The following is a 22,759-nucleotide window of genomic DNA, read 5'->3' on the forward strand; positions in this document are numbered from 1 at the left end:
AAACGGAAAGTGAAACAAAATCGTGTTATCTTCTGTCTATACTCTGTAACCGAATACCTCGCGAATGATTGTCGCTGCACTGATACACCATTATGCACTGCCTGAACGGAAAACAGAGCATAATCGCTTCCACGCTCAATGTGTTAATAATAACAACTGCATAATTTTTAATTTTATGGATGAAAAATTAAGCTTGCATCACATCGTTAAACTTACCTTACTAAATTATTTAGATGCGCAAACATCACTATTAAAAAATCGCATCTTATAAAAGTTATTAATAAATGGAATAGGAAAGGATAGGCGAGAATTGTCACGATGTTCTGTATTTAAAACGTGTTAAAATTAAGGACTGCTTTTACAGGGTTTTATTTTTTATTCAGTTTGCGTAAGAAAAGGTAAAACCTTTTGTTTAAATATTAAAACTCTATATTAATAAATAAAGATATAAATGAAAATAAAAATATGACGCATTTCGTGTGTTATCCATCTTTCAACACTCAATCCCATAATATAATACGGTTTTCAATCATAACTTTTCATTCCTTTATTAAGTTCTTCGTTTTTATATAAGCTCATACGCGCACTTTTTTAATTCCACCAATAAACTCCGTATCTGTTACAGATTCGTAGATTCCACTTTTGGCATACTACAATAAATATTCTGCGATTTAATAAAGAATTGGATTAATTTTGAATTGCAATAAAATAATTGATGAGCTAGGTGGAAGAGGTGGAAGTTGCGAAAAATGTATTCAAATTTTTATTTATTAATACTTTTATTGATTTGAACTATAGTTCATATAATCAAATCATAACATATAGAATTTAATTGAGTTCAGTCGTGTGTAAACAAAATTTGGAAAAGGGAGTGTAGCAAGTTTGTGTAAGGACATGGAGAATGTTTAAAATAAAATAATCGAATACTGAAAATGAGGCAAATATATTCTTAGATATACATTCATACTGCTTATGTACACACATAATAGATAACCACAAACGTAAATAAAGTGATGGTATAACATCAATATTTTAGCGAAGTTCATGGTATATCCAGGTGGTTTGTATATGATAGTAGACAATCACAGTTTTACAAGTGTAGAAAAATTCCTTAACTGTAATAAAACCGATGTGTAAATCGTGTTTAGCAATTGTATTTTACTTTTCAATTATCATTAAGAAATGTCTGTTTAATTAAACGCTATTGAATTTATATCGCAATATTCTATTATAGCTGGTGTTTTCGCAAGTCTCGGTTAATTTAACCGCTTATGACTGAAATACAATGAAATGAATTCAGGAAAGAGGATGTCATCAATATTACAGAAAATATTCGTAATCCTTCGTTTTAAATTCGAGAGTATAAAATTTACATCTCTCGATTAACATGTCAACCTTTTCCACCAAACTGGTCAATTATTAAACATGTCTAACGATTTTCTTCAAATTTCGAGGCAATCAACATCGATTAAACACCAATTCGTTTTGTAACATCATCAATTTTGTTTCTCTAAGTTTCCATTTTAAATTCTAGGTTTTGAGCAAATAAAATCTTGTCTAAGATTAATGTGTACAATACATAACACATGTAACAATTTTATTCAACGCGAGACTGATACTTTATCAAAACCTAAAATATAAGATAGAAGTCTATTATTATAAAAAACTATAAATAATTATTGGAATGTAGAATTGATATTCTTTCAGACTTGTATGACTGTGATGTGGAATGCCTCAATCGTGGTAATCTTAATTATGTCCGTTAAACAATAATAAAGGCGATAACAATTTCTAATAAATGAAAACTGATGATGCAACGATACAAATTAATCGGCTAAATATAATGAAATATTGAAATACGTTGAAAGGAATATGTATTATTACAAAATACTTACATGTTTGTACAGATCCAACATTTGAATTCGAGCATTAAGCAACGTACGTATACACCTTTCTGTAATCAAAATTGACAAAATAAATAATTATTTAAAATGGTATATTACGATATTATATACAGACGCTACCTGAAAGGATTAAAAAAATAATTGTTACACGCACCTATCTTCTGGCGTGCGTGCCAAATATTCACGTTCGATTAAACCTTCGATACGCTTTTTAATTATTACGGGAGAAGGCAAAAATCGTCCTCTTAATTGTTCCGTTACTTCTGTTACAAGTATATTGTGCTGAAAAAAAAGTAAGAAGATTGAAACATGTTAAACACGTAAATAATCATAAATGGAAGAAAATGTGTGTTACATACAGGCATGCGCTTCCGATCTTTCATAATGCGAACGATAGCTGCTTCTATCTCGTGCTTTCTATCTTCATCAACTTTGTTACGCGTTTCTCTTCTTTCAGGTTCTGATTCTCCCTTTGCTGCTACAGTTTGAATCTTCACTCTTTGTAAAATTATATACAATTTACAATATAGCATTGAATAGCTTTAAATAAATTTGGTTATATTATTTTAATAAGATCGTAGTACCTGTGTAATTTACTGGTAAAACTGTCATTGACACAGAAATAATGTGAAGGTTCGATTTCCTTTGTACGAGGATGCTTTAGTAATACTCTCTGTGTAGCTTTGCCCATTGCGAGAGATTGTAATGCTCTAACCAAGTCTCTCTCTGGAATATCGGTTTCACCTTGAATTTCCTACGCAATGTTTTATAGATTGTATCATGAAATATCGAAATTCCAATGCAAGCAGTATCGATTAACAAAACTGCCGTTTAAACTAACCTCGTACGTTAATTTGTCTCTCTTATTGAAAAGCATTAAGACGCACATTTGATAAGTTGAAACTTGTATTATGTGTTTTCTCGTGTTTCCGCAACTGCTGCTACGCTGGCTCTGCAGACTACCGTTAGTACTACCACCTCCATTACCGATGGAACTTGAAGACGACGGTGTATCTAAACCACCACAACTGCTTTCTTCTCTTCGTGGTCCATGAAATACGGCATTCAAATCCGCTGAACCTAAAGCAAAAAATATAGCCATTATAAAATAAACGTAATAAAAATGACAAAAAAAAAAAAAAAACGGAATTAGAGAAACGATATTTCACAAACCTAGTTGTGGTTGCAATGTCAATTGTCGACCACTGTGTTTAGCGAGATAGAAACGTCGAAAGGCATCGAAAGCATCTCGTGGAGCTGATGGCATGCTACACTTTGGAGTCGCAGATTGAGTCGGCCAGAAACCGGTTGTCAAAACTCTTACACTTATATCCACCCCATGTAAATTTGTCTGTAATATAAAAGCAAAATTAAAGAGCTGTCTAACTATTCTACACTATTGTAACTATATCAAATATAAAACTTACATTGGATGTAAGAACGTGATCCTTAAATTCATCCATAATCGTATTACTGACTGTTATGTCTTTAAACATTCCTTCTAATTTTGATGTGAACTGACATCCACATTCAGTCTACAATGTAATAGAAAGAAACTCAATACACGATTTAAGTACAAATCTTAATTAGGCAATAATTAATAACGAAAATAAATTTCTACCTTTAGTTTGGATATCATATTTTTCTCGCTGTCATCAGAGACGGATTTATTTAATAAAAGACGTTTGGCTAAGTGCTGCTTATAGTACCGTTCAAATACGTCTTTTTCTTGGAGAAACCGAAAGAGAACCATGGTTTTATCCAGAATACCTTCAATTTCCTGCTCCGTCATCTGAAGTGCATTAATGAACACTTTTCTTTAATATTAATCGCCGTGCAATTACTAACTACTAGACACGAAGAAGTAAAAATAAGTTTGTTTTTCAAATAATCCTTTGTATAATACAAAAGATTTAGTAACATTTCACGGCACTACCTACCATAAGTACATATTTATAGAAATACAGTTAATAGAACTAACCCCTTTAACACCCTTTTTCAGCTTGTCATCAATGAAGAGCGAAAGGTATTCTGGACTCTTTGTATTTAAATTGAGGAAGTATTCAAAATCGGAGGCTATCATTTGTTTATAGTTCTTATCGTTATTAAATGAGTAATGAAGAAAATGATCAAAACGATCTTTTAAATCCAACAAATTCTGAATGAAAAGTACTGCATTTGTTGTTGATTCGTGTTCTTCCTGAATCATGGCACGTCCTTGTTCTTTAAGAAATTGCGAGACACAATCACATACTGTACGCAATCCGTCCGAAACTCGTGAAAATAATTTGTACATACAACCAAGATCTTCCGTTTTCTGATTTTTGAGCATATGTACCACACCACTGTTTTCCATCTGTAAATAATAAAATAATATTTTATTTAAAAGAAAAATCAATAGATTAAAATATACACAATACAAAGTATGCAATAGCTTTGTGTACCTCAACAATAGTTCTCATATGAATTTTAATTAATTCTTCCTCTACAACTTCTACTATTCGTGGTTCAGTAGACTCATCTAAATAATGTTTTGCTCTTTCAGATTCTTCACAGATTCTAGATTCAACTTTTTTTATATATACTGATGCACTATTTTCTGCCAAAAATTTCTGAGATTCCATCTGAAAAGAATGGAAATACAAATCAATAGTATATACAAAAATTTGTATGAGATACAGATCAAAAATATATATGGAAAACTCTTTCTTACTCTATAAAATTCAGCACTTTGTTGTAAAAAAGGCCTTTCAAAATCTTCTTCATAAACTTGACGGCTGTTAATGCCAAGTAACATTAACATTTGGCAGGCATTTTTTATTGCAATGCGATCTACTACTTCTCCCCTTCTTTCTCTTGCTACCATACCTAGTAAAGTTTCTCGTAAATGGTCTCTTACACATCCATATCTGACCACCTAAAAATAATAAAATAAATCATCACTCTTCTTTTTGAAAATTAGTTCAAGATTCATTAATGTTGTTGAATCGTAAAGAATTACCTGATCTCTAAATATGATAAGACCCAAGTTATACACATTGTTTACATCATTCTGTTGCACATATACTCTATCCATATACATCAGAATGTCTCTGATCATCACCATTGATGTCTGATGATCGTTCCAAGCTTGATTCAATGTTTGAAGGAAATTGTTGTGGAGTGATCCTAATACATCTTCACGTACTTTATTTTCAAGGTGATGCGTTACAACTTCCTTCAAACCTGTGTACAGACGTTCTCCATATTTGTGAAGGACCATAGTATAAGCATTCCGATAAAGTTCTTCGAAACTAAGACCAGAATTATTTTTCTTCTGAATTTCCTGTATTGCATTTTTCAATAAAGCCCATATATTCTCCACATACTTTTCATCCATATTAGTCTAAAAAAAAGAGAAACGTACTATTAATTATACTATTATGAATACAGGTAAGTCATTTTTGGAAATTAAAAAGTTTTTATTCAAATTCAAAACAAGAAAATTATTTGAAATATTAAGAAAATGGTTGGTTTTATTAAGTAGATGAATACAATTGTAATTGCTGAAGAATACTATATATGAATGTTAATCCTAAAGATACTATAGATTACAAATGTATTTAAGTTCTTATTCATTGTGTTATTTCTCTTCTTAATATTTTATTGAATTTGGTACATGAGTCATAATTTCTTCCTCCTTTGTATAAGGTTTATTTACATTGTCATTTTTGTTCAATGGAACTACAATAATAACAATATTTAAACATCATTGTTTTATCATGTTATAAATAAAATTTTGTCATGTTATGTGGAAGTAACAAAACTGAATGCATGTCACATGTACTTTAATGAATAAAATAATTGGATTAATCAAGTGATGAAATAACATTTCTTAATAAATTACGTACAGTTGTATAAAATGTGACCACAAAAAGACAGAAAAATGTTTGCTTTGGTAATTTAAATATTCAAGATTTGTTTCATTTAATTGAATGTCATATTATTATTTAACACAAAACTTGATAAGAATAATTTTATAGTTAAGAATTTAGTGACTAATAATCACAGTTTAGGTTCCAAACTATAATGACAGGACAGACTGAAATTAATCACTGAACATAATAACATTCCAATATTTATATTTCATCGCTTCTCTTTTATGCCACTATAGCAACTACTTTTTACCAATCAAATACATCCTATGTATCTGCCAATACATTTGTTTGTATAACATAGCACATATAATATTGAAAATAACCCTTAAAATATGAAAAACTGAATAACAAAACAATCTAATTGTAAGTAACATTTAAATAATGTTTCTATGTATATACATTTATAGATGTCAAGTCATCAAATTCAGATGTACAACAGAGAATCATGTAATAAAAACTACATGCTTTTATGAGTAATTAAAATAAATAGAAATAGATCTAATTTTCCAACTTGGCATCTAATTTAAAAGAACAGGTTATAAAAATATATATATATACACGCGTGTGTATGTGTGTGGCATGTGCGCGCGCGTGTCATGTGGGTAGTATGCGCGCGTGCGTGTGTATATATATATAATATATATACATATGTGTGTATGCGTGTGTAAATTAAGTAGAAAAGTATATCTATGAGTTCATAGGTTGAACAAAGAAAAAAATTGAGTGAGAAACAAATAAATTTTTGGTGGTCCAAACGAAACAAAGCTAAAAAAAGTAAAGACGGGCGACAAGCGAGTACTCACCGGAAAAGCACGTATGCGCATCTTACTTTCTTTCTTAAGCATAGCACTGCTCTTCATCATGTCGAATTTTCTAGCTGAACGAAGATCCCTTTTAGAAATGCTTTCTGGCCGCCGATGCTACGATAACGTTACACCGTGTGTACATACATTGACACCAGTTAAATGTAGGGAGCATTTACGTTTACGTACGAGGCAGAACAGCCGATGATGATCGGCCACCGCACGAAAATACGATCACTCATCCACGTTCACGATGTGCAGGAGAACCGAAAATTTTCTTGTTATCGTGTACATTTAATAAAAGAAAGAAAAATACGCGATGCTCGAAAGAGGGGGAGAGAAAACGAGAGGCTCGGAGAAAGAGACAGACAAAGAGTCAAAAAGAGCGAGCGAGTGAGTGAACGAACGAATAGAGGGTGGAGGGGCGGTGAGGGTAAAAAGGTGCTCTCTTTTTTGCCCGGTAGATGAAAATGGCGCTTAAGGGTTGAAAGGGTAAAGGGGAAGTGAACGTGAAGAGAAAACAGGTAAGGAGGTTGAACGAAGGTGAAACGAGAGAGAAAAACAAAACGAAAAAGAAAATATCGCGCACCTGTCAACAAACCGAACTTTGTCAGATTTCAGAAAAAAAGAATATAGGTACACGAATTTCGTTGGTTCTTGAACGCGTTAACGTGATCGTCGGTACGTTTTCAGCGTCTTTCGAGGCATAGTACGATTCAGCTTGTGAAAACTCGAGTTTCCATCTTATTCGACTCGATACTCGGTACACGATATATCATCCACAACGGTACGCTCCATGCGCATGAATCACGAACACTTCTACGAGTTAGACATGCCCATTATAAATTTTACTATTCCACAATACATCGGGAAACGAATTTATTCACTTTGTATATTGCGTTCACACAACACTTTCAGCTCCAAATTTGCCACTACTAATTTAAAATTAACACTTTTAGCTCAGTTTGCTTAAGAACTTGATGTAAAAGTCACTGCAGTTAAACATAGCTGATTTCAGATCGGCCTTTGTATAGTTTTCATGACATTGTTTTTAAGCCAGACGCAACCAATCGCGTCTTTTCCATCGTATGATTTGTAGAAATTATTTGAGATACTACACTTTGTTATAAAAAGAGTAATTGTAAGGAAAAACTTGAAACGTTATTTCTAGTTTTTATTTTTTATGTTGAATTTAAAAAAAGTTTACTTATTTCCATACATTGAAAATAATTATTTACAATTCTAATATACAATGGCCAATAGAAATTCAAGGTTTGAGAACGATTTACATGAAAAGTATCGCTTTATTAATTATTCATCCTTAGCATTTGGAAAACTGACTTTCTGTTACGATCGCTGTCATAAGAATCGGAAATTATTGACACTTTGTATCTGCAAAGTGAAAAATTTATAAACTTTACAAAAATTATTCATAATGAAAAAGATATGGTTAACCTAGCAAAATGATGTACTGCTACCTCAAAATTTTGTTATTTCTAAACAGAATACTTAATCTGTGTTAATTATTTGTTAAATTTTTGTTTCGGATTAATCAAAAATGTGTTTGTAATCATTTATATTAGAAGCGATGTTTTGAAAGACAATTATTCATAACGTTCGAATGCTTTATTCGTGTGAAATTTACATTAATCAAGTTATACACACCTACAAAATGCAAATTCGAAAGACGTAATACAGTTGCTGTGTATAACTGTTTAATATATTCTCATTCCCTACATACGATTGAAAATAATCACAAAAAAACTTATATTTGTTTTATTCCATATTTCAATAGAACACAATCTTTCACAACATAGCAAATTTTTTTATGTTCAAGAAAAAACTTTATATTACGAACGTATAAAGTTTTATTTATAAATATTTGTCGAAAATGTATGGTACCACATTTAAATTTTCGTGCATGAACATTGTTTACCATCGCGGTACAAACTCCAAAGTTACATAAGGCTTTTTAATAGATAAGGGAAAATAGTATTAATAGTTCTTCATTGACAAAATAATTTATTCATTAATCGTTCTTAAATACGCATTTAACATCGTTTTGATTAGCATTCTATAATACGGTGAAAAATACACAAGATAGAAGGGTCGTTTACGTAAGTTGTAAAAATTTAGTATGTATTAGATATATATTATGATAAACTCTTTGAAAAAACTATAAATACTTATGATAAATACGAACACGGGAGCAATTAAATTTTATCATTAAAGAGATATTCGATAAAGCAGATTTTGTAAACGTCTAATCGCAGGGTAAAGAAGAACAGTAGAAATAGCAAAGTGGGTAACGTGGATAAGCCGTCATGTTTTCACCCCACCGTCTCATCAGAACGAACTTGGGTTTTATAAGGAGTGTAGGTAATATCGAATCGGTTAGTAACAGCAGTGCTTCATCGCTAATATTGTCACTGAAGGTTCGTCTGTCCCACGATCGGTTGAAACAGTCACTTGTTAAGTCATTCAGTGCTTCATCTGTAACTATGGCAAAAATAAAGGTAAGCAACTAGAAGTGCAATGTCACTGACTTTGCAGTAGATATGTATACGTATATATATATATATATTTTTTTTTTTTTTTTTTTTACTTTTTCTCTACACACGCATATAAATTTTAATGAATAATACTTGAGTTGATAACAAGTATATCACTTTATGAACGGAATTTTTTTTTATGTAATAAGTAGAAACAAATAATTTTTATATCAAAGTAATTTTCTTGCTCTATGCTACTGTAATTTATTTTAGGTTGGACCTGTTGTTGATATCTTGGGAGATGAAATGACACGCATCATTTGGGATTCTATTAAGGAAAAGTTAATTTTTCCTTATTTAGATATTGAATTGCACACTTATGACTTGGGTATTGAAAATCGAGATGCAACCAACGACAATGTAACAACAGAGTGTGCAGCAGCTGTTAAGAAATATAATGTAGGAATTAAATGTGCTACTATCACGCCCGATGAGAAAAGAGTAGAAGAATTCAAGTTGAAACAAATGTGGAAAAGCCCCAATGGTACTATTAGAAACATTTTAGGTGGCACAGTATTTCGTGAACCCATTATTTGTAAAAACATTCCTCGTTTGGTAACTGGTTGGAATCAACCAATTGTTATTGGTAGACATGCCTATGCTGATCAATACAAAGCTGTAGATTTTTTGATACCTGGACCTGGTAAACTTGAAATTACATGGACGGGAAACAATGGAGAAAAAATTCAGCACACAGTATATTCTTATGAGGGATCTGGCATTGCACAAGCTCAATATAATACAGATGAGAGCATTCGTGACTTTGCACATAGTTCCTTCCAATATGCTCTATCAAAAAGCTACCCTCTGTATCTTTCAACAAAAAATACAATCCTTAAAAAATATGATGGCAGGTTTAAAGACATTTTCCAAGAAATATATGATACAGAATATAAAACACAATTTGAAGCAAATAAAATTTGGTATGAACATCGTTTAATAGATGATATGGTAGCATATGTAATGAAATCAGAGGGTGGTTTTGTATGGTCATGTAAAAATTATGATGGAGATGTTCAGTCCGATTCTGTTGCACAAGGATTTGGATCCTTAGGTATGATGACTTCAGTCTTAATTTGTCCAGATGGACGTACTGTGGAAGCAGAAGCTGCTCATGGTACAGTCACTAGACATTATCGTCAGTATCAGCAAGGAAAAGAGACCTCAACTAATCCAATTGCTTCAATATTTGCATGGACAAGAGGTTTGCTCCACCGAGCAAAACTAGACAATAATGACAAACTTAAGCAATTTGCAGAAACTTTAGAGGCAGTCTGCATCAATACGATTGAGGCAGGTTCTATGACAAAAGATCTTGCAATTTGTATTAAAGGCATGGCTAATGTTACTAGATCTGATTACTTAGAAACATTTGAATTCATGGATACACTGGCAGAAAACTTGAAGAAGCAGCTTAAGTGACTGGGAGGTAATTTTACTGATTTGACAAAATCAAAGTATTAAACAAATAGGTACGGGGAATAGCATATGCTACTGGTTATGGAGAAAAATATTGCATTTAATTTGGATATAATAAATTATAAAAATGGCATGCATACAGATATATATGTAGTAATGTATACAAAATTAAAATTAATATATTGTAATTGTAATATTGTAGAGTATATTGTAAAAATATTGTCGTTTTATCATGTAAACAACAGCAGTTTTTTATACAAAGATTTTCAAATAATTGGTAATTGTATATGAAATCAAATGAATGGATTATAATATTTCCTTATCCTATATTTAACAATGAAAAGAATATGGTTTCTTAATTGAGTTATGTAATTATTTACTGACTACTTTTTTAACAAGTGTTTAAATTTTTGAAATATGTCTTTTTTAAGAATTACAACTTGCAATGTTATTCTAGATCATATAATCTTATCAATACATTTATCACAAGAGTTGGCGATTATTTTCAAAAGTAATGATAAACTTTTGAGACATTGAACAGTAACACGATATTTGAAAAATATTCGATGTAGTTGCTTGATTCTATTTACTCTATTATATTAAAAAATACATTACTATTACACCTATTAAAAAAAAAGATGATCAAATATTTTTAAATTATATTGTATTTGTACAACATCCTTCTGCCATTCTTTTTCCGTGTTTAATGATGAGAGGTTATAAGAAAAATGTAACGTAATTTTCCCTATTCGTTTGGCATATATGCTATAGTAATTTGGTACTATGTATATATATATATATATATATATATATACATATTTGATCTAACAGTTCAAGATAAGGTTATCATTCCATACTATACAAGTGAAATATTTGACAAAATAGAAAACATGTACATAAAATACAAAATATAGGGAATACTTTAATTTATTCGTTAATCAGTCGATATAAAAAAACCACCAGCCATATTCTATCGAGCTACTTTATCTTATCACTAGAGCGTTCTACAAAAAATAGGTATACGCTATAATAACATCGTACAACTTGCGTATGCATAATTAACCAAAACAAATTATATTTAATAAATAATTTGAGTTTGGCTGACAAAAACATTCTTGCCTTCGTATTGTAACGTGCGTACAATTAATATATATTTTTAGATTCATTATACAATCAATATTACAGTCAGGATAATGATGAATGACAATAAACAAATATTTCATGAATACTCTATTGAAAAAAAATTGTGTTTCGCACATTTTTTTTCTGCCATTGTTTCTCTATAAAACTATTAGGTGCTATGAATTTACATACATATATGTATGTATTTTTGTTCGTAATTTGTTACTCGTAAAATAAGTTCATGTTTCTTTAGTCAATTTTATACCAATCATCCAATGATATAAACTGAAAAATGTTTCTAATATTTACATTTTAAAATGCCAAGCATTATACACTTAATATATTACGTCTAATAGCTATAATTCCGATTGTAATGTACATGTGTATTTATGCGTCGTTACTTTGTAATACAAAGCTTACGTCAATGGGATTAAAAACTGAAAAAAACACAGACTTATTGTGAATATACTAAATTACCATTAAAGAAATACTTGATGTCACTTCTTTTTTTCATGTAAAAAATTATTACAATAAAATATTTGTTGTACAAGTACAATTTATACACAAGGTTAGGTAAACGCAAAATTCATTGTCAACCGTGTGTGGAACGTATGTACAAATTTTTATTTATAGAATATGCGTTTGTTTTATAAACTTTTCATATTAAAATGCACAAAACAAGGGTAGGGTACTACTAAGAATGAAAAAGGATAGTATGCCATTTCATTCATTGAAATAATGTATATACGTATGTAAGGTTGAAGTGACGCTAAAATTTTCATTGCTGCAAAAGACATATCAACGACTACGTAGCACAAGGTAATACTGTAATTGTTATTAAAATGTAAAGAAACTTCTTCTACATGAATGCATAACTAACAGACGATGTGATTTTAAATAAATAATTCTCGATGAATATAAATTTACACAAAATAAAAAATGTAGTTTTGAGAACTATGAGAAAAGAAAAAAGAAAAATAAATAAAGATCTCGTCCTTTGAAAAGTCACTAGAATTTCAGGAATCAAGAATGATTGTGAATCGATAGTAAACTAATCATGTGTCGTAAAATCTTTTATCAAGCATATGTCACAATTCTATTGTATATGTACGTTAAACAAATAATTGGTGGAAGCATAGATAAATAATTTACAAAATTTTATAATTTGATATAAACATGTTTCAAAGAAATTTTGAATAAAATTCGTGACCGTGATAGGAGATGAAAAAAAATTGACAGAATAAATACAAACTTAACCTGTTAAACGACATAAATTGCTTCATCGAAAACTCCTGCATGAGGGATTAAAGGTGGACAAAAAGCAGTAAACAAGACTGATCAAAAGTAACTAAATGTTTACAAAGATTTTTTAACGCTGTAACTAAACATATAGATTTTTAAATAAATAAATAAGGTAATTAAAGAATAAACTACAATTCTTATATGAAATAAATAAACATACTGCTCGATAGTTCGTTTCGTATGTTCGAACAAGAAATTTATTCTTTCATTTCGTAAAATACTCAAGCCCATTTTCCCTTATCTCTTCAACATTCTCCAATTACAAAGTAATGTCTAAGTAACCTTAAGTAACCAAATAGAAGTAGAAAAAATAAATTAATTTGGTTCAACATACTAATTCGTCCTTAACAAGTTAATACCATCATCATTGCGATCATCGGCAATGATCAATCGTTTCTTTTTCTTCTATCTTAGTAGTTTCGGGATAATATTGTTTGAATAATATTTTATATACCTTGTTACTATTATTTCATTTCTACAATAGAATTTGGTTACTTCAGTATAAGAAATTGCCCCAAAAATTATAACAAATAAATGACCGAAATGTTATTTTACATTATTATTTATTATTTTAATTTCGAACAGAATTCGTCAAGACTGCTTTCTCCTGCTGCTCTGTCGAGGGCTGCAGGAGAGACCAGACAGAGGAAGTGGGGGCGTGTGAGGACTGTACGTGGATACCAGAATCGGAATCAGAATTGGAATTGCAGATGGCGCCCGACCTGCGCCACTTCGGCATCGCCATCGTTCCTGTCCGAGTCGGTCAAAGAGGAGGGAGGGGCTGCTGGTTCGTTCGGTCTTCGTAGTCTTTCTACGATTCATCCTTCGGTCCGTCGGCTACTGTTAGCGCCGACGACGACAAGGTGTTCCGAAAATAAATCACGGTATCGAGATAATAAGACGAGCGAGTCCGCGACAAAAAAGAGGAGAAAGGGAGAGAAGGAGGGAGGGAACCAAGGGTCCAGCGAGCATATCCGATTTTCTCGGACGTTGAAAATCATAAGACGTCGCGATGGTAAATCCGGGGCTCCTGGTTGGCTGTTCAGATCGTGAGAATTTATCGGCGTATCTATTTCCAACGGTCGTTCGATCGGAAGATAACCTACTGCTTCAAGCGAATTAACTCTGCTCGAGGTTTGTTTTCTGTCGACGAATCCGAGATTGATTCTCTCTCCTCCCCGTTTCTCTTGGCTCGTGCGACACGCACACGCGTGTAACACGCTTTAAACGGTGCCTGCCGGTCGTCCGACCGTAAACCGGAAATTGCTGGGAGAGACGGAAATCGCACACGCGTGTCAGGAAACTGGATCTTCTTCCTTCTCTGTTGATCTTGTGTCGCTCTCTGTTGGATCGTTTGTGTGACGAGAGACTTTTTTCTATCGTTGATCCAGATTATACGGAAATCACATACTTCATGATTATAAAGATATATGAGTGTAAGCTGTTGCAAAAATTTTAAGAAATTCATGCGCAGAGAAACGATTAACGTTCCAACGACACATTGACCCGTTGCAATCGACCGTCGTATCGTGTAAACCGGATGTCGGTAGTAGGAAAGTCGAGCCATTGGAAATAATTACACTTGAAGCGGGCTGTCGTTGCATCGGAAAACAAAACCATTTTTCATAGGAATAAATATTTTCAATCGTGAAATTGTTAATCATAATATAATTTTTACACCGCGAGGTAAATAATTTTGACGTATTAGTAAATGTGTCAATACAATTTACGGTTTCAACAATAAATAGACACAAAGGTTGCATAATGATTTTTTTTTAATAGTTTGAAACCTGATAATGTGACAAAATTAATCAATATTTTTTTATCACTATTTAATCAACAAAATAACCTTTATTTTAAATAAATTGATATTTCCATCGATTCTAGTTAATATTATTGCAAGTAAAAGCTCAAAATATTATTTTGAATTGTTATTTCTTAATTTAAATTGTGGGAAAACTTGTCTAGTTCTGACTTATAATATGATGTATAACTTAAGTTTTTGATGATCTGAAAACATTCTATATTTAGTATTTCTTAGACAGATTTTATAAACATAGAAATTAAATAGTTTTGTGTGATCGACGTACATGGAAGAAGTTTTTAACTACATCGAAGGGTTCTACGTTATCCTGTTAACATCACAAAAATCGATGGGAAAAAACTAATAAAATTATATTGCTTTATTCTCGATATTTATAATGAGGCAGATCCTCGTAAAAGTAGGATTCCTCCACAGGAACGCTTCGACGCCTTCCTTGTAGCAGTTTCGTTGGTAAGAAAAAAATATGGCGGCTCACAGCCTCTAGATCGTGCGACCACCGAGTACTCCGCACTCGTACTTCCGTAACGTGCTCCATTGGGTCTCCTGTCATGGTTCGATAATTCGAGAACTGAAGGAAGCTTCCGCGCCAATATTATGCCTGAAATAAGACCATATATTTTGTTCAACGCAATGTTTAAATCGCGAAAAAAATCATTTTAAGGTCGATGCGAGAGTGTGAGACGTGAGTACGCGGCCGTGAAACAGTGGCTCAACGCGTTAATGTCATCGGGAAGGAGAAAACGGTGTAGACCGACGGAGAAGTGAATGTCGTTCTCCTTTTTTTTACCCCATCGGGAGATACGTGCAGTTGAGAGGAGGTCGAGGGGAAATAAAAGGGTATCTCGATGCGCGACAGGAACACGAGAGGACGTACGTGGGACAGAACGAGCCTTGTTCAAGATGTCAGGAAGGCTGCCCCGTTTGCGTGCACTTCGTCCGCGACCCCAACAACTCAAGACTGAGCTGCATAAGGAAGGTAACCTTAAAGAAGACCGACAGGAAGTCACGATGAGAGAGCACGAGTCACGCGACAACACCGAGAAGATCTCATATAATGACAAAGATGATGGCTCCGTAAAGAACAACCTGAAGGGCGAACACGATGGCCTCCTCGACTGTTCAGGGCCCTCACAAAGTTACGAGTGCAAAACGTGTAAACCGTCGAAGTCTTTGTCGAGTCTTAAGGCGTATCTCGATCATCTGAAAAAGGAGCATAAACAAAAGGTACTTTATTATTATTATTATTTATTTTTTTTTTAGTATTATTATTACTATATTAAATGGACGAAAATCAAATCGTGTCTATGATTAAATTTCTGATTTCCCTCTTTTTTTTAAAGAAAAGAAACAGCAGGTTTAAGGTAATTATATTCTTTTACGAATTCTTTTAAAATCAAAATTACAATTAATATTGTTTCTTGGAATGTGAAAAATACTGCTAAAATTGGTTTTCAAATTAGTTCTCTTTATATTTCAACATTTTTACCCCATTGTTCATTCGGGCCATCAGCAACAATTTGGTTTTGATCTATGGATAGAAAATACAGCTGATAATTTAATAGAAGTTGTCTTGCCTATAAGCTTGATAAAAGCATTCTAGAACAATATTTTAAAAACTTGTTTACAAAAGTTGCTGAAATAGAGTTGCTACTAACTCTATAAACAGCATTTAATGTTTTTAGGGAAAGTTCGTACGCGATGCTGGCAACCGATGTTCAATGTGTTCATATGTTGCATTAAATTCGAGGGATCTTGAAACTCATCAAAGGGTACATCACTTAAAAAGAAGATTCTTTCGATGTGCCAAATGCTCTTATGTAACACATGTACGTGCTCGTTACACAAAGCATGTGAAATATCATTCTATGCCAATGATTAAGTGTGATGCCTGTGATTTTCGTACACCATACAAGGTTACTGATATTTGTATAGAATATGATAATTTCATATAATAAAATAATAACAGTAAATATACTTTTGCAGTGGAATTTGGACAGACATACTCGGAATCATGGAGGAGGAGGTGCTTTTCAGTGTCGTGCTTGTAATTTTACAGCTGACATCAGACAGAGTTTAACAGTACATGAGACCAATCATCACGAGCCTCCTGTGGGTCAAATAAATCGCAAATCCAACACACCTTTTGAGCGTAAGCCGAGAAATAGTCCTAAGCGTTACAATCAGGTAATATAATAATTTAACTTATAAATACTTTTCTGTAGTCCGGGAATGCAATAAAAGCTTGTATGTAATATGATTTCAGGTGGGTGCAAGTGACTTTCGGGAAGCATTACACATATCTGGAAGTACAACACTATCTCTCAGTCCTGAAGACTCATTCATTTCCGATCAGTCAATGAATTCTATAGATGATAAACGAAGTGCAATAGCTAATGCAGAGTGCATAGCACTGAAGTGTGAAGAGAAAGGCTGTCAATTTATTACTGCGTGGGATTCTGAAATGCAACGACACTTGGCAGAATGTCATGCTCCAGTTACACCAAATAAATCTAGAAAACCACTGCCAATGTTAATTCCTTTAAGTCCTACTAAATCTAATAATATTACTAGTGGACCTTCCACGACGCTATTAAAAGTTCCGCGAGTGAGGGTAAGACCAGAACTCGCACAAATAGCAAGAGATACAGAACTGGCGAGGTTGTATGGGAATAAAGAAGTGAGTTTCTATTTCCTTGTATTAATAAGTATATATACGCTGTAAATGTATTAGGTTTACAATATATTATTAATATAAATAAATTTTCTACAGGCCAGCAACTTAAAGAAGGATGCGAATAACGCAGCAGATTTGTTTGAAAAAAAAAATGCGTCCTTCTTTGATAAGTTAAAGGAAAAGCTTACAACGTCGGCGTCAATTAATAACGGAGTGGCTGAGGTAGCTGTAAGTACTACGAACGATTTGAAATGCTGGTGTACTTTTAAAGCTAGTAGCATGGAGGAGCTGGCTTGTCACAAACAAACACACCATACTGCTCTCAGTGTATCTGTGGGTACAACGCGTTGCCCTAAGTGCAGAAGACGTTGCAAAAGTTCGACTGATCTACAAGCGCATATGCAGTGTTGTCGCTCGACAAGCAACGATACGTCCATAGACAGTAGCTTAGAAAAATTATCGAATTGTTCAGAACTACGTGTGACCTCGTATCGCGGTGAATATGCATTCCCAGCGCAAACGGATTGGGACGTTAATCTCAGTGGACTGAATTCTTCTGGATCATCGGTATGGTGTTTCTACAGAAATAATATATTTTATCTTACGCGTGCACATGAACAATAAACGAACACACGAATGAATATGAGAATTGCAATACGAGAGTCAACAGATCTGACTATTTTCTATTCACGTCGACTTTGACGCTAAGTGTTTTGATTGCAAGCACCCTGTACGGCCATTAGAACAATATAATTAAAGTACGTTTCGGTTCAGCTTGAAGCCACAAATCTTTCATTCAAGTATGCAACGCTATTGTGATAAATTGTATATTATGTTTGTTTTCTTTTCCTCAATTATTTTTCTTTTTATTATTAAGAATGTGCTTTAAATGTTACTTATGACAGTTGAGACCGTAGTCCGTTGTGTTTCGAACGCGTTAACAGTTTACTTTGATAAAGGCAGTAAAATCTTTTGTTAGGTTGAAGGCGCCTCGACGCATCCAAGCGGCCGACGGGTATTCAAATGCCCGCATTGTCCATTTTGGGCATCCACCGCAAGTCGCTTTCACGTTCATATTGTCGGTCATTTAAATCGGAAGCCATTCGAGTGTTCCCTGTGCGCGTATCGCTCTAACTGGCGATGGGACATCACAAAACATATTAAACTTAAAGCAGCTAAAGATCCAGTTCATATGACTGCCAGGGTACTTATGACGGATGAAACCGGTCGACGGAATTATTCCAAGTATAACAAGTATCTTGCACAGGTGAAAGCACAAATTTCACTTACATTAAGCAAACTAGTCCACTTTATTAGTGACAGTGCTTGTCGATTTTCATAGGCGCACTGATTTTTCTATAGTTTGTTTCAGTACTATATTTTTGATTAGTTTTTTTTCTTTCTGTGACAAGCACGAGTGATGATCCTTATAACGTTAATAGTAAAAGATGGATAATACTTTTAAAATTGACGAATATAATAAAAATTTTACAAACGCAAAATGAATTTAGTGTATCGGAGCGCTTGGACACTTGATTGGTGTTATGATGTCAAATTTTGATTGCAATTACAAGCATATTCTTAGTAAATGGAACCGACATGATAACGTTCAAAATGTTTCCATTGCCTCGAAAGTGACTTTTATTTTCAATAAAAATTCTCAGTGTGCCGAATAGTCCTCGTTTTTATGCTGAGTTACGAGTATGTTTTCCGTCGTGCAACAACAATGTATCGCGCACACGTTAACATGTTGGAAAAAAAATTCATTGTAACGTTCTCATTTCTTTCTTAGGTTGAGCAACAGTCATGGGACGAACAAAACATGGAGGAACGTAGTGTAGAAGAGACTAATTCCGACGAGCCTCCGACTAAGCTGTTAATAATGAACAATGATGAGTATTTGCAAACACCAGAACTTACATCTGCTCCTGTTTCAATTGTGTCCACGGGCGAAGGCAATCATAATGTTAATACTATCAATATTGGTCTGAGACCACCGCCTCCGCTTAAAGCTGCTGCTAGAAATCGAGGGCAATCTTTGCTTAAAAACAATTTAATTTCTACGCACGGACAGTGTGGATCTGCTACTACTTCAATCACGGAAGAAAGTAAACGCACTATGTGGAAGTGCAAGCGTTGCAATTTTAGACATTCTAATAGGGAGACTGTGTCATTACATGTAAAGTCTCACAATGAGTCGGAACAACGTCACGGAGAAGAAAAAGTATGACATTTTGAATTCTTTAACTATTACCAGATTCATTACAGAAATGATTTATCTTTCACTATAACTTGACTTCGATTTGTTTATAGAATCCATTCGGCTGCGGTGACTGTCCATTTTCTGCGCCTGATGCTGCAACCTTGTCAATGCACAGAGTTCATCATCGTCCAAATTTGGAAGCCATTTTCAAATGTTACTTGTGCCCGTATTATGTCAGCACAAAAGTGTATGTATGTTTGTACTTTTATAATTAAATTCATAATATTCTTGGATAATACTTATTCGTCTTGTCATTGCAGAGAGCTTTTGGATCACGTTAGACTTCACGGAGAAGAACTTGCTGTTGTACATCAACAGAATATGGACTATAATTTTTCATCTACTAAATATAAACCGCAACATACTTCGAATATCGATAATAGTAAATTTAATGAATTCTTTAGCACCCATTGTTGAATGTTAGTATTATGTTATTTAACTTTTGTTATTTTAGGTACTAATCGTATGAAACAAGAGAAACCTGTAGAACAAGTAATTCATATAACTACACAAAACAACGTGACTTGCATCGCCAATGCTTCGAAGAATTCCAATGCACCACCACCGTTACTTCTAGATACCCGAGCATTGCCGGAAGCTCCATTAGTCTGGGTGTCTCGACCAGACGGTACACTCGCAAAAATGTTGAAATGTCGTCACTGCCCTTTCGTTTCATCGCGACGTGCCGAAGTCAGAGATCACGAAAGCATGCATCTTGATTCTCCCAACCATGGACCTGTGATCGCTTGCACGGATTGTAGTTTCACCTGTGCACGACGAGAGGTGATGGTTGCACATGCGGATATGCATTCCGGGTCTCTAGGTACTGTCCACTGTCTGGTAGACGATACGAGGCCAGATTCACAACAATTGACGGATTTGGTTTCGCTTCTCGGATTCACACATCCTCCTGTGTTAGGCTCAGAGCCTGATCTGCGAGATTCGAGACTCGTGCAATGCTGTAGTAAATGTCCAGCACGATTTCTCTGCGAGAAAGAGCTGAGGATTCATTTGCGATACCATTCTACGGAATTAACTTATTCTTGTCAATGGTGTTCGTATGCCGCTCGCCAACCAGCTCATTTATTAGCTCACCAGAAAGCACACTCTACGGAGTATCAAGAGCGCACCAAGTATTTATTGTCTTTATATGGCCACTCACAACGATATCCACCTCCCAACACAGCCTGCGTTGAAGCGGGTGGTCAAGACTCGAATAACTCAGCAGCCACGATTGCATGGATCGTGGTGGAAGTTTCAGAAACCTCAAATAACAGCTTCAACAACAATGCAAATCAACGAACTGGTAATCAAGTGTTCACCTGTGCCAAATGTCCAGCTCGTTATTTTAAGTTAGATGCTTTGGAATATCATATGACGTTGCACGGATCAAATAACAGCTTCAAATGCACCGAGTGCGATTACTCGTCCAAAACGGCTCAGAATCTAGTGAAGCATCAGGTCGTTCATCGACGACAGAACGAAGCGAGTGAGTTGACCTCGAACTTGTCGCCACCTCCTGATCCACAATTTGGAATCTTCATGCGTGGCAACCCAAATTTCGTGTATCCTGGTTACTTGAGAAACGGTCGGTTGAAAGAAAAACGGTACAAATGTCATAAATGTCCTTCCGCTTTTGAAAAGCGGGAACAATATAGGGTTCATCTAACGTTGCACGGCGCAAAACAGAGATATCGTTGTGACACTTGCGACTATTCTGTCAAGTATTATGCTAATTACATTCAACATTTGAAGAAACATCAGGCCAACGCGGAAGCACAAGCCTCCCGAAGGCAATTCGAGGACGACACTATTACTATTGACAGCGACACCTTCTCTGACAATAATATAGGTTCTGTGTCTCGTTCAGGGAAGACTCTTAAGTCGTCGAACAATTCGGCGACAACGATATCCATGAATGGAACTTCGATATTGAATTATGGCGGAATGCAAGCTTCAAATCAGGATAAACAATCTTTAATATTACTGCAGAAGAAAGGAATGCTTTTGTCACCTAACGAGGAGGCAGATACATTACGCTGTCAGAGTTGTCCGTTCTCCACGTGTGATAAAGATGCACTAGACTCCCATAAACGTCGACACGGCATCGAGAGAATGACACCATCCTGTCCACATTGCGATTATATACCGCGAAAAGATGAGAATGTTGGAGAACACATTAGGCTACATTTTACGAGACTCTATAAACCAGAATCCTATCTTATCATAGAACTTTTGACCTTGACAATGAGGAAAATAACTACGAACGGCAAAGAAGAAAAACAAAAGGCTGCGGAATTACTATTCAAAGAATACGCAGATGGAAGATTCTTTCCACTTTCCGATATAAACTCCTTTGGTAGTACTTCTACCGTGAATAATTGCAAGGAAAAAGTTATAGTGGATCCCAACACAGGAGAGACGAAACATTTGGCCGTTTAAAATGATATTATAGAACGATCGTGTAATATATATTTCTGTGTATATAGTATTAAGCATATGATGTATTTTAGGTGTTTATATACATTTTTTAGATACTTCGTAATAGAACCATTAAAAAACAGTTACGTTCCGATTAGTAGGCTATATAACAAAGTGTACAGGTATAATCGTTTGTAATATGAGTACTGTAGAATCTTTACTGAACGAGTCGGCATTGAAATTAATGCAACTCAGTTCTTATCCTTGCTGTATGTGTACAGAGCAAAAACTTCTTTATTGATAACAATACTGATTGCAATTATAAGCGACAACGATAATGATTGTGGCTTCTGACTGAATACTTTTCAGGCTTATTATGTCGTAAATGCGTAACTCTAGACGACATGCCATATTTTGTTGGTTTATAAAACATTTCGCCCGGCGTGGTTTGACGTTATTGTATATAATACTTAAAACTATCAATCTTGTACGATACACTAATAAATAAGTCCTATTATAGATTGGTGTTTACATATTGTGTAACATCTTTCAATTCA

At 34.0% G+C, this 22,759-nt stretch overlaps 3 protein-coding genes across 16 annotated transcripts; 2 read left to right on the forward strand and 1 right to left on the reverse strand.

The window, feature by feature from the left end:
* Window positions 1–344: 344 nt before the first annotated feature.
* On the reverse strand, window positions 345–7,628 carry Cul3 (cullin 3). Of its 5 annotated transcripts, XM_076312344.1 has the most exons (15): window positions 6,814–7,628; window positions 6,625–6,741; window positions 4,906–5,289; window positions 4,618–4,821; window positions 4,349–4,528; window positions 3,886–4,260; window positions 3,526–3,696; window positions 3,332–3,439; window positions 3,078–3,255; window positions 2,746–2,984; window positions 2,489–2,658; window positions 2,264–2,402; window positions 2,059–2,186; window positions 1,896–1,954; window positions 345–650 (listed from the first exon to the last, which is right to left on the reverse strand). In XM_076312344.1, the coding sequence occupies exons 2-14, from the start codon at window positions 6,682–6,684 to the stop codon at window positions 1,930–1,932; spliced, it is 2,361 nt and encodes a 786-aa protein (XP_076168459.1). In that variant the 5' UTR covers window positions 6,685–6,741; window positions 6,814–7,628; the 3' UTR covers window positions 345–650; window positions 1,896–1,929. The 5 variants fall into 5 exon arrangements, with proteins under 5 accessions (XP_076168459.1, XP_076168455.1, XP_076168456.1 ...); XM_076312340.1 differs by having other exon boundaries at window positions 6,625–7,628; XM_076312341.1 differs by having other exon boundaries at window positions 345–664; window positions 6,625–7,628.
* A 961-nt stretch (window positions 7,629–8,589) lies between these two features.
* On the forward strand, window positions 8,590–10,801 carry Idh (isocitrate dehydrogenase [NADP] cytoplasmic). Its single transcript, XM_076311770.1, has 3 exons — window positions 8,590–8,741; window positions 8,898–9,140; window positions 9,390–10,801. The coding sequence occupies exons 2-3, from the start codon at window positions 8,949–8,951 to the stop codon at window positions 10,596–10,598; spliced, it is 1,401 nt and encodes a 466-aa protein (XP_076167885.1). The 5' UTR covers window positions 8,590–8,741; window positions 8,898–8,948; the 3' UTR covers window positions 10,599–10,801.
* A 549-nt stretch (window positions 10,802–11,350) lies between these two features.
* LOC143146919 (uncharacterized) lies at window positions 11,351–22,733 on the forward strand. Of its 10 annotated transcripts, none has more exons than XM_076311668.1 (12): window positions 11,351–12,536; window positions 13,605–14,705; window positions 15,506–16,068; window positions 16,527–16,757; window positions 16,828–17,028; window positions 17,108–17,521; window positions 17,615–18,085; window positions 18,498–18,785; window positions 19,311–19,742; window positions 19,832–19,968; window positions 20,042–20,163; window positions 20,236–22,733. In XM_076311668.1, exons 3-12 carry the CDS (start codon window positions 15,610–15,612, stop codon window positions 22,221–22,223), a joined length of 4,743 nt encoding a protein of 1,580 aa, XP_076167783.1. In that variant the 5' UTR covers window positions 11,351–12,536; window positions 13,605–14,705; window positions 15,506–15,609; the 3' UTR covers window positions 22,224–22,733. The 10 variants fall into 10 exon arrangements, with proteins under 10 accessions (XP_076167783.1, XP_076167785.1, XP_076167790.1 ...); XM_076311670.1 differs by lacking the exon at window positions 11,351–12,536 and having other exon boundaries at window positions 13,605–14,153; window positions 15,506–15,605; window positions 15,701–16,068; XM_076311675.1 differs by lacking the exon at window positions 11,351–12,536 and having other exon boundaries at window positions 17,615–17,746.
* Window positions 22,734–22,759: the final 26 nt, after the last annotated feature.

Source organism: Ptiloglossa arizonensis, chromosome 5 (assembly GCF_051014685.1).
Source record: "Ptiloglossa arizonensis isolate GNS036 chromosome 5, iyPtiAriz1_principal, whole genome shotgun sequence".
NCBI lineage: Eukaryota > Metazoa > Arthropoda > Insecta > Hymenoptera > Colletidae > Ptiloglossa > Ptiloglossa arizonensis.

What these genes read in the sequence shown, in the direction of transcription:
- Cul3 (XM_076312344.1), bottom strand. Translation starts at nt 6,684, where the DNA reads ATGATGAAGAGCAGTGCTATGCTTAAGAAAGAAAGTAAGATGCGCATA. An exon ending in GACATTGCAACCACAACTAG is followed by an intron (nt 2,985 to 3,077) that starts GTTTGTGAAATA and finishes TTTTTGCTTTAG; the next exon opens with GTTCAGCGGATTTGAATGCC. An exon ending in TTTACCAGTAAATTACACAG is followed by an intron (nt 2,403 to 2,488) that starts GTACTACGATCT and finishes AATTTTACAAAG; the next exon opens with AGTGAAGATTCAAACTGTAG.
- Idh (XM_076311770.1), top strand. Translation starts at nt 8,949, where the DNA reads ATGTTTTCACCCCACCGTCTCATCAGAACGAACTTGGGTTTTATAAGG. An exon ending in TAACTATGGCAAAAATAAAG is followed by an intron (nt 9,141 to 9,389) that starts GTAAGCAACTAG and finishes AATTTATTTTAG; the next exon opens with GTTGGACCTGTTGTTGATAT.
- LOC143146919 (XM_076311668.1), top strand. Translation starts at nt 15,610, where the DNA reads ATGTCGTTCTCCTTTTTTTTACCCCATCGGGAGATACGTGCAGTTGAG. An exon ending in TGAATTCTTCTGGATCATCG is followed by an intron (nt 18,086 to 18,497) that starts GTATGGTGTTTC and finishes ATCTTTTGTTAG; the next exon opens with GTTGAAGGCGCCTCGACGCA. An exon ending in ATAACAAGTATCTTGCACAG is followed by an intron (nt 18,786 to 19,310) that starts GTGAAAGCACAA and finishes TTTCTTTCTTAG; the next exon opens with GTTGAGCAACAGTCATGGGA.